This window comes from Trypanosoma rangeli (genome assembly GCF_003719475.1).
Source record: "Trypanosoma rangeli strain AM80 chromosome Unknown Tra_15.4_contig_00058, whole genome shotgun sequence".
NCBI lineage: Eukaryota > Euglenozoa > Kinetoplastea > Trypanosomatida > Trypanosomatidae > Trypanosoma > Trypanosoma rangeli.
This window is the reverse complement of record NW_021705798.1, coordinates 1-10,084: the sequence shown is the minus strand read 5'-3', so window position 1 is coordinate 10,084 and position 10,084 is coordinate 1. Positions and strand designations below refer to the sequence as shown.

The 10,084-nt window shown below is 54.2% G+C and overlaps 5 protein-coding genes across 5 annotated transcripts, besides 9 other annotated features; 1 reads left to right on the top strand and 4 right to left on the bottom strand.

Annotated features, from left to right (window-relative positions):
• Nucleotides 1–2: 2 nt before the first annotated feature.
• Nucleotides 3–26: a microsatellite.
• Nucleotides 27–54: a microsatellite.
• A 1,303-nt stretch (nt 55–1,357) lies between these two features.
• Nucleotides 1,358–1,365: a microsatellite.
• Nucleotides 1,366–1,392: a microsatellite.
• A 184-nt stretch (nt 1,393–1,576) lies between these two features.
• On the bottom strand, nt 1,577–2,461 carry TraAM80_02505 (uncharacterized protein; the record flags this gene model as incomplete). The annotated part of the gene is made up of 1 exon (XM_029379505.1): nt 1,577–2,461. The coding sequence occupies one exon, from the start codon at nt 2,459–2,461 to the stop codon at nt 1,577–1,579; it is 885 nt and encodes a 294-aa protein (XP_029240748.1).
• A 112-nt stretch (nt 2,462–2,573) lies between these two features.
• Nucleotides 2,574–2,605: a microsatellite.
• Nucleotides 2,606–2,631: 26 nt separating this feature from the next.
• Nucleotides 2,632–2,650: a microsatellite.
• Nucleotides 2,651–3,113: 463 nt separating this feature from the next.
• TraAM80_02504 (trans-sialidase) lies at nt 3,114–4,343 on the bottom strand (the record flags this gene model as incomplete). Its single annotated transcript, XM_029379504.1, has 1 exon — nt 3,114–4,343. One exon carries the CDS (start codon nt 4,341–4,343, stop codon nt 3,114–3,116), a length of 1,230 nt encoding a protein of 409 aa, XP_029240747.1.
• Nucleotides 4,343–5,326, bottom strand: TraAM80_02503 (surface protein-2; the record flags this gene model as incomplete). The annotated part of the gene is made up of 1 exon (XM_029379503.1): nt 4,343–5,326. The coding sequence occupies one exon, from the start codon at nt 5,324–5,326 to the stop codon at nt 4,343–4,345; it is 984 nt and encodes a 327-aa protein (XP_029240746.1).
• A 64-nt stretch (nt 5,327–5,390) lies between these two features.
• Nucleotides 5,391–5,407: a microsatellite.
• A 1,653-nt stretch (nt 5,408–7,060) lies between these two features.
• Nucleotides 7,061–7,101: a microsatellite.
• A 710-nt stretch (nt 7,102–7,811) lies between these two features.
• Nucleotides 7,812–8,165, top strand: TraAM80_02502 (uncharacterized protein; the record flags this gene model as incomplete). The annotated part of the gene is made up of 1 exon (XM_029379502.1): nt 7,812–8,165. One exon carries the CDS (start codon nt 7,812–7,814, stop codon nt 8,163–8,165), a length of 354 nt encoding a protein of 117 aa, XP_029240745.1.
• Nucleotides 8,166–8,555: 390 nt separating this feature from the next.
• TraAM80_02501 (retrotransposon hot spot (RHS) protein) lies at nt 8,556–9,233 on the bottom strand (the record flags this gene model as incomplete). Its single annotated transcript, XM_029379501.1, has 1 exon — nt 8,556–9,233. One exon carries the CDS (start codon nt 9,231–9,233, stop codon nt 8,556–8,558), a length of 678 nt encoding a protein of 225 aa, XP_029240744.1.
• Nucleotides 9,234–9,979: 746 nt separating this feature from the next.
• Nucleotides 9,980–10,050: a microsatellite.
• Between the last annotated feature and the right edge of the window lie 34 nt (nt 10,051–10,084).

Sequence of the window (10,084 nt, the reverse complement as noted above, 5' to 3'; positions counted from 1 at the left end):
CGTCTCTCCTCCTCTCTCTCTCTCTCTGTGTGTGTGTGTGTGTGTGTGTGTGTGGAACTATGCCTTCAGCGTCCACGGTCCTTCTGCACGAGAACGCACCGCCCTGCCCAAATAATAACAATAATAAATGACGTTTTTCATTTTGCCTCTTTTGGCAGCAGTCACGCATGGGGATAAACAAACACACCAAAGCAAAAAAAAAAAGTGAGCGAAACACGCTGAACACGCTTGTCCGAGAACGTGACCCCTGCAACTCGTGCTTGCACCATCCCCCCTCCCCCTCCTCCTCTCTAATTGCAATAAAAACGAGGGGCAATGCTCCACCCACTTTCCTCACATTTCGTTGCAATGCCCCGGCCCTCCTTCCTTGGGTCACGGTGCTTCACTCTTGTCGCTCACCGCACCATTACGAGGACCTTCAACCGCACCACCCACACGGCACGGAGCCGGTGGGCTAACGGCGGACGCATTGAAAGGGAAGACACACCCAACAATGCCTTTAAGCTACCGCATCTCATTCCCCATCGGCCGCATTCGCCCCTGTGGCTCCCACTGCGCCGCTGCCCGACTTTTCTTCACTGCGGGCTTTCGCCGCAGTTTCGCCTCCCACTTCCGCAGCGCCTGCGACTCCCCTGTTCTCGCTATGCAGCCCACTCTCGCATCGACTCCTCAAATGCCTCCTCACGTCAACGCAGCCGCCGTAACAGAGCGTCACTCTCTCGGCTGCGCAACTCACCCAGACGCTCCTCCACCCAGCCGCGGAGTGGTACGTCCGCATCGCAAAAAAAATAATAATAAAAATGCGCCGATGATCCTCGTCGTGGTGTTAACTTTCACCTGCCGCTAAAAGTTGCTGCAGTCATTCTTCGCCTGCCGTCATGCGCCTCGGCATGGGTCGCCGCTGCATGATTCATCCAGACACCTGCAAGGAAGCGACTCCCCACCTACCAAAGCGCAAGAACAAATCAAGCAAACAAAGATACAACAATACATCCATATAGGTTCAGATGCATACACCGGTGACCGCAGCAAGGTGAAGAGTGGAGGACGGGAAGGTTGCTTCAATTTCTCATTCTGTAACGGTATCAATTTTACCCATCGGCTCCGCTCTCTTCCCTTTTCATTTTTCCTTCTCCACAGTGATCCACGCACACACATACACAGAACCAATTTAACTGTGCAGGCTTTTTTGTTGTTATTGCCGTCTTTTTTTTCTTTTTTTTCGTCCAACACACTCGGAAAAGAAAAGAAGGCACCCCTCCTCCCTGCCCCAATTTATATCCTTTCTCTTTGGGTCTAGCGGGCCGCAAAAGCGAGGGAGAAGAACGAAGGAGGAGAAATACAACTAGAAGGAAGCAAATACACAAACAGAAAAAAGAAAAGAAAAAAAAAATAATAATAATAATGGCATAGAGTAACATCCGCCTCGAACCACGCCACGGAGAAGATGGTCTGCCCATGATGTTTCACGCCATTTTGTTAGCAGGCCCAAGATACATGCGGTCACCGCGGAAACTGTGGGAAACTACCGTATTATGGCGAGAAAGAAAGAGAAAGTAGGCAAGAGGGCATGCTACTACGATGTATAGGCCTCGAAGGTCTCTTGAACAGAAACAGTGCAGCTTGGCACTGGGCATTTTCCGAAGATGTGCTCAGCACAGTCCTTGCACAACACCTGATGTTTGCACGGGTAACATATCACAGTGCAAAGACGCCTGTGGCATATCATACACTTTGACCGCTCATTAATGGTCATGCGTACGCGGCTAATCATTTCAAGCATTTCGCGTTCAAGTTCTTGAAGCTGCTCCAACGGACACAGCTGGAGTCCGCTAATAGAAGGCATTTGCACGTGGGTGTTGACAACCTCCGTTTTTATTTGCTCTCGAAGGGCGTTAAGTGCCCGCTCCCGTCTTTCCGTCGCTTGTGGGTCCTCCCCGCACCGTTTGCGACGCGGCTCTGGTGTGAGTGCCTGTTGCTTGTGTTCCTCCAGCAGATCAAGACGGAACTGCAGCTGTGGCATGCTCATGAAGGGGTGCCCGGCCTCTCGCGTCATTTCAACCCACTGCTGGTACTCCGACTGACGAAATGGAGAGTTTGAGATGGAATTCAACTGCACCACATTGCCGTTCTGCGTGGCGCGGAAACACGGCGGAAGCTCAATGACAATGTGCCACTCCGTGCTTGCCATGTCGGCCGAGAAGCCGGAGTACTTCGGTCCGCGCCGAGCCCCCTTCACACAGGCAATGTAGTAGTGGTCACTGTTGTCACGGCGCACATCTTCGCTCCGCATCTCAAGCAGCACGCGCACAAAACACCCCCGCACCACCTCCTCAAAGTTCTTCCACTCAATAAAATTCACCAGCGCCGTGCGGAAAAGCTGCAGCTTTAGCAGGAACTCTAGCGGGGGCGCAGGCGTGTGCTCATCCAACAAGTAGTCCGTCGGCCTCGCGCCTGACATCACGTTCTTCTACTGATCCCTGTTTCCCTTCCCCCTTCTCGCCTTCTGCCACTCCTCCTTTTTGCCTTGAAGACGCACTGCACACACGCGGGAGGATGAAGGCCGAGACATCAACAAAAAAAAAAACAAAAAAAACAAAAAAAAGGACCCGCAGCTCCAGACACACACACAGAGAGAGAGAGAGAGAGACGGAAAGCGCTGACGAACCTCCAGAAGGCACCTCAGACAAGGAGAAGCGTCTAAGGCCCACGCCGCTTCAACATAAGCCAAGGAGAATAAACAAGACAAAAAACAAAAACGAAAAAAGAAAAAGATATATATTTGTTCCATCCCAATTAGGTCTCCTCATGCCCATGCAGTGTTCATCGTTCATTGCGCGCACCTCAGCGTGTTGTCGTCCCACCCACCAGCTTCTTCCTCCGCACAGGGCACAGAGAGCTGTCGGTGCTGCGCGCGTGTGGGCAGGAGACGCCGACAGCCATAAGTGGCGTCCGCCCTTTCTTGCAGAAAGTGGGCAAAGCAAGAAAATTATAATTTAAAAAAAAAAAAAAAAGTTAATTTTCTTCCGCGGAAAAAAAATTATACCCGGCGGTGTGTAGGGCTGCGCAGGGAAGACGGCGCACATGCCCCGCACTGAGAAGCCGCATCTCCCTCATAGTGCCGCAAACACCCACAATCCCAGCAGCAGCAGCAGCAAAAGCAGCACTCGGCTCGCACAACCGCAACCATCCGCGTGTTTGTTTTTCGCTTTCGCCGATGGAGGCATCTCGGTCCGCGCGTTGTGGTCCGCGTTCACCCCAGAAGCTGCGTCCGTCGCACTGCTGCTGGAGATGTGAGCGCTTGCTGCCTTCGGCGAGGTTGACGGCGGCGGTGCAGCGGACTTTGGCTCTCTGAAGTGGTCCAGCAGTGCCTCGGCACTCAGCGGGCGGTTGTACAAAAGAACATCTCCCACCATCACACGGACGTTGTCTGCGTTGCGTTCTCCATCCGCACTGCCTCCGTCCTCCCCAATGAAAAAGTGTGAAATCTCCTTGGATGTGCCACTTTTCCAAGACTCTTGCGAAGCAAGCTGAAAATATCCATCAACGTACACAGAGCCCCTTCCTTCCTGCACAACAAGCGCCACCTGGTACGCCTTACCCGTCTCCCAAGTGCCAGTGGATGCCTGCAGCACCCGACCCCCATACACCAGCTGCCACCTTTGCTGTTCGTCGTACGACACACTCATTGCTGCCGCGCCACCCTCGGGCCTCACCCCCAGCAATGAAAGGGGGCCGCTGCCGCCTGCGGGCACTGCGTGAATGGTCACCATCGCGACAAGAGTAAAGTTGTAATTTGCGAAGTAGTACCGCTGATTCTGCCCCTGCTTGCCCACGGGCCATTCAGCCCATGCACCGCGTCCTTTGAATGTGAGGCCGTTGGCAGTCGTCTCCACAGCGCCCGTCACGACGGCGTTCACGCCGAGGTATTCGTCGTTCCATTCGTGGGTAGTTACGTTGCCCGACAAAAATCCAACCAATCCCTTCGTGGGCATAGGCGCAACGCATGCAGCGCCTGGCCTGGCACCCCCGCCAGCAACAGATCCACAGTGCGTCGAAACTTTCTTGTCCACTTCCTTCCAAGTGCCCAGCACCGACTTTATCTGCTGCAGCTGCGCAGACAACTCCGTTAGGAAAACAATGTGATTCCGTTTTCGGTAACTTTCGTGCAGTAAAAACAGTTTGTTTTGGGCAAACAGCAAGGCGCTGGCAACGGTGTGTGTCTCCGCATCAAAAAACGGTCCAACGTCGTAGACGCGTGCTCCGTCAGACAACCACAAGTGGAGCCGATCGGGTCCAGAGCTTCGTTGCGCAGCAGAACCCATTGGGTTGGTAACCAGCATCACTTTACTCCCATCAATCTCCGCAGTAACAAATCCACCCTGCTTGCCGGGGTCCTTGCGATTGGGTGAGTTGCCCCACACGCGTGAGAGTGTCCCGAGCGCCTCCGTCCATGTCTCCCCCATGTCGCTCGACTCGTCACCCTGCGCACTCCATCATTGCAGGGAGTGCTCATGAGAACTTTGCCATCCTCCCACTCCACGATGGCGGGGTCTGTACAGCCCTTTGTCGTTGCCCCACTCGAAACCACCCATTTTTCCCCATCAGTTGAGTGGGCAATGGTGGAGAAAAATGTATTCTCCTTTTCGGCCGTCACCGGAAGCATAAGTATGCCGCCCTTCGCCACAATCCCTGCGCCTCCGCCCCCAGACAGTGTATTCCACTCGTTCTTCTTCATCACTGCATCAAAAGCTGACTTCAGCGATGTGGGTACTTGCCAGTTAATTGTTGCACCCTCACCTGTACCCGTCACATCACCCACGGCCAGCTTAATGTCCCACGTGTCGGCACCATCAGCCAAGTCACTGTCACCTTTCGCCAACTTCTCTGACTTTACGAGAAGATATATTTTATCATTCCTCGCAACTGCTGTAGGACTTACCGCAAAAGAAGAAAAATTGCTTGATTTGTCCATTTCAACGGCCAGTTGGGTCTTCCAGGCATCACTCGAAGACGCACCGTAGGCTGCAATAATATCAACGTCCGTATCTGTAAAGTGAGTGTACTGAGCTTCGGCAAAAACGACAAGCATATCCTCCGCCACACCAACGGCAGCAGGAACGTTGAACGACGCGACCTTCGTCTTCCTGCTGTCACCGCTCTTCAAGGTTACTTCAGTCTTCTGTGGGACAAATATCTCCATCTCCTTTGATGGCGTTGGCTTACGCTTCTTGGCGTCCTCGGCCACACCAGCGCCGCAGCACATCAGGAAAAAAAGGAGCAACAGCACCGCAAAAGAAAACAGCTGCCGGGACATCTTGGGCATGTGTCGCTGCTCTCTCACTCTCTTCCTTCCCTTCTTGCAGTGGATCTGCTCAGGCCGCGACGATTGTGTGTGTGTGTGTGTTACTGGTGGTGACTGCAGCGCCTTCAAAGCGCACAGCAGCAAGTAGCGTTTGGTCTCTTTCCTTCCAAGTGTGTGTGTGTGTTGAAGAGGAGGGGTGGCAAGAGAAGTTCGGCGAAGCAAACAGGATAAATAATAAAAAAAGGAATAAAACAATGGGCACACTGCAAAGCACGGCGAGAGCCCAAAATGAAGGCCGAACCGACGAACGCGTGGGCCGCACGATCACACACTCGCCACCGCCAACAAGAGGCGGCAGCCGCAAAGAAGGCTGCGGTAGCAGCGACTGCTGTGCGCGGCCCGAAGAAACACCCACCCGCACCCACACGGAGAGTCCGCATTTTTTGACGCCCCGCAGAAATCAAAAATAATACAAAACAAATTCATAACCACCTCGCTTACCGTCTCCCCCGCCCAGCCCCTTCAAACCCTGCCAGCAGCAACACGCAGTGCGCATGCCGGCGGGACCTCCCATCACGGCCCCCACAAACTCCCCAACGCCGCCACTTCCCTCAGCGCACTGCAGCAGGAGTGGGGCGTGGCGTAACAAAAATGAAATTGAAAAAAACAATAAAAACAATACAAAATAAACGGTACACGCAGTACCACCACCACTACAAGACACACGCAGCAAATGCCTTCCCTCTGCGGCCACAAAAACAAACTCTCGCAGCGATACCACCGCCACCAACAAACCCAAACGCAATTGCCCGCTACGCGGCAGCACCGCGGTGCTCGTGGAAGTGAAGCACCTCAAAAAAGGCTGAGGGAAAAACAAGAAACCGCTTCAACCACCACGCACGGCATGTACGCCTCCATACGACGTCGCCAACCGGCAGTGACGCACCTTCCGGCCCCAAAAAAACGAGCCGTGCTCTCCTCCTCTTTACGCTGAGCAGCACTCGGGGCGCGACGGCGCCACACCCCGCCACATATGTTGATTGGCCCACTTGCAGCGTGCCGCACGTCAATAGTTTCCCTCTCGACAACTTGTCGACGAAAGTTTCCCCATTTTATTAAATACACCTCGCCGTGCACTCACCGAACTGCCTCATTGTGCCGGCGCCGCCGCAGCAACCTGCGGCCCAACCGCCCTCCACCGCCAACACCCACAGCACCCCGTACCTCCAACCCACATGCGCAGGGTGCTACTCGCGCTGCGGCAATACAGCGGCCTCGGTGGGGTGCCCCATTTACGGTCCTGCGTGCAGCGCACACAACCGTCGCCGGTGCCAGCCAGCTGCAGACAGCCGCTTGTGTTGGGGCTGTGCCTTGCCGACAGAGAGATCCTGTCCGTATGATTGCGACCACAGGCTGCGTTGCCAGTTCCTCTGACAAACGGAAATCCCGCAGCTCCACCAATACGTGTATATATTATATATAGACATACTCCCTTCCTCCCCTCCCATGTTCGTTGCCGGCTGTTCTTTTGTTTCATCTGCCAGTTTCTCGCCGATCGGTGCGCCGAGAAACACACCTCGCCGCCACAACTCCCCTCTGCCACCGGGGGGACGTCTTCACCACTCTGTGAAATGCGCCCTCGCCGCACCACGGCTGCGTGCCCAGCCCAAACGAAAAGAGTAATTCCCAGCACCCGAAAATGCAATCGACCCCACCGCCCCCATCGCCGCAAGGAACCAACCAAAAGACTCACCAAAAAATAAATAAATAAATAATAATAATAATAATAATAAAATGTGCCTCCAGATAAGGCCATATGGCTCCCACTCCTAAAAAGCGAAGGTCGCACAACGGGGGAATCGCAGTTTGGCTCGGTGGGCCCCGCAACCACACGACTCCCTTCCGCATTGGAGGGTGTCATTATTACCATCAGTTGCAGTGGGTGTGTGTGGCGTGGAAGAACTGAGAATAAAAAACACACGCGCTGCTCCCCAACGCGGCATCGCTGAAAGATAAAAATCAAGTCATCCGCAAAGCAAGCAGGGGAGCCACACAAAACCATCTGTCGTCTGATTAGCCTCAGCGGGTGGCACACTCCCCCCACCGCCTTCTCTCAGCGAAGCACCCCGCCCCCGCTGCAATACACACGAGGAAGCCGCCACCCCACCCACTACACCAACCACAATAATAATACAACTCGCCTCTCGCCCACTCCCAGCCATGCCGCCGCCCTTCCTCCCCACCAAGAAAGAAACGCACTAAAAGAATGCCTTGAAACGACACAAAGCCATACAGCGCCATGTAACTCAAAAAAAACGAGCAGGGCAGAGAATTCCTAGCAAACACCCCACGCCCCTGTCACTTATCCTGAGTGGTCTTTGCTGGCAGCAACAATCAGCTGGACAGCCAGCTCCGTGTCAAGCTGCACCTTGTACTGTTCCACCCTTCTCTCCCAAAAGTCTCTGGCAACCTGAAGTCTCGGTACCTCCTTTTCTCCCTCCGTGATATGGCAATCCCGCCTGCCCGTCATCAGCGTGCTCTCAGCGTGCTGGATGTAAATGATCTCCCACTTCATATTTTCCCTCAGCGCCTCCCAGCCCTTGAAGTTGCACGTCATGTACTTCAGAAACGCAGCCACCTTACCGGCAGTGGTGCGGTGGGTGTTGTGTTTTGTCACCTGCAGCCCAATGAACGTCACTTTTTTCTCCGCACCGCTGTGCCCATCGGTGCCAGCATTTCAGGACCGCCCAGATTTATTTATTTTTTTCTTGGCCGTTTGCGCTCGTTGCACCTCGACCACGTAGAACGCATCCAGCAAGGGAAAAAACGCTTGCTGAGTACATACAGAACGCCAGCTTGAAGTTCAGTCTGGATTATTACTCTTCTATTATCTCCACCTGCCATGCACCCAACCACGCAGGGGTCCCTTGGAAAGCGGCCCACCGCATGCTCGTCCACCAACACGCTGGCCCGCGTTTCTCCCTCGCTGCGGGAAGGTGCTTCATCTGGCGAGCAACCGCTTCGGCGACGTCGCTGCTCAGAAAGGCCACGCAGCCCAAGCGCTCAATATCATCAGCTGTAGACTGACTCCACGTTCCCAAAGCGGACAGCAGGCGGGACATCCTAAAGTTCTCCATTAGCACCCGCCTCCGCAATCTCTTTTCGACCTCAACTGAAACGGGAAAATTCCTGCAGCTTTCCGCGTCCTCTCCATTCCCCGCATTGGGCCTCACCACCACCGACGCATCCCTCACCACGCGCTCCTCCTCAACACACGCACCAACTTGATCAGCTTGTCCGCGATCCGGTCCTCGCCCCACTCAGCCTTGCCAAACAAAAGCCTTGCGCAGTGCTCCCAGCATATTTCAGACGTGTTGGACAGCGCCCAGTCAATTGCGGCACAGCGCCCTGAGTAATGGTCCTCATCAAAAACGTAGCGAGGGAGCGGTCCAACCACACAAATACGGTCCTTCATCCTCTGCCATCTCTCCTCAAGCTCTGCTCTTCCTTCGCGGCTTCCCTGCGAGTCACGCAGCAAATCACGCTCCTGCCACGCAAAGAACGCCCTCATCTCTCGTGCATCGTAGCCGTTCACAAAAATGTTAAACGCATTACGTTGTTTCTTCCACCCCTCATAGTTACGTGCGTCAGGCGTAGTCAACACAACTCCGCCCCACCGTCGACGAGGCAGCCCCACCACAACTCGATGGTCCTTAGTCACATCAAAAATATAGTAACCCCCTACGTTAGCCCTTTCTAACTCTTTGATGGCCCACAAACCTTCACTGGTGCTTTTATATTTCACTGCTGTCCCTGCCATTTCTCCCGTTTTGTGGAAAAGGTACACTGACCTTTCTACAAAGTAGGCCACCACCGGGACCCTCACGGCGTCGTAGTGCAGGGGCTCGTGCAGCACAAAGGACCCCATCACCAGCGACTTGCCAATGCCCGCTGTTCCAACCACAACGTACGATTGCCTTATGTCCGTACGACCATCAGCAGGGGTCCAGTTGTCGATGCTTCGCCTAATGACGTTCCACACACAAGCATCACCTCCCTCCGCACAAGTACGTCCTTGTAACCTTCCAAAAAAAAAAAAAATGTATGGCCCAGCAAACGCAGATCTAAGCACAAAAACTCCAGCCGCACACCACGGGCCTCCTCCCCCTCACGCTCCTAAATTTCATGAGGACGAGGTGTGACGCCCACATCACTCTCACACCACAATATCTGAGGCCTGCTGGAAGCGGCGTCCACCAACCTCATCCCAAGCGGCTCCGCAAAGTGGCCCAACTCCATGTAAGTCCCACGTTGCATTCAACACCAACCGGTAGACCCTCTCATCCAAAACCACAGGTGCAAGCGGCCGCCCGCCTTGCTTCTTCCACTCTTCGGCGCTGCGCTGCATTTTGTTGACTGTCTCCATTGGAGCATGATCCTGCCCAACGCACTCCCTGCGGCATAGTAGTTGCTGGAGGCTCCTCAGAGGCGCAAAAACTTTCATCGCGTCTCGCAGGCATCCTTTCCTTAATTATTTTGTTTTCCTTCGTAGTGGTTAACTTGAGTTGAACTAAAGCTGAACACTAACAACCAGTCAAAAGGGGGAATAAAATTTTAAAAAACATGCAGAGACACGACTCCACGCAGCCGCAACGAAAACAGGAGAGAGAAGGCCACCCACACACGGCACGCGGCGCACACCTCACACACACAAACACGCACAAGCACCCCCAATCCCGCACACAACGCAAGCATGATACGCATCACGGCACCCTCCCA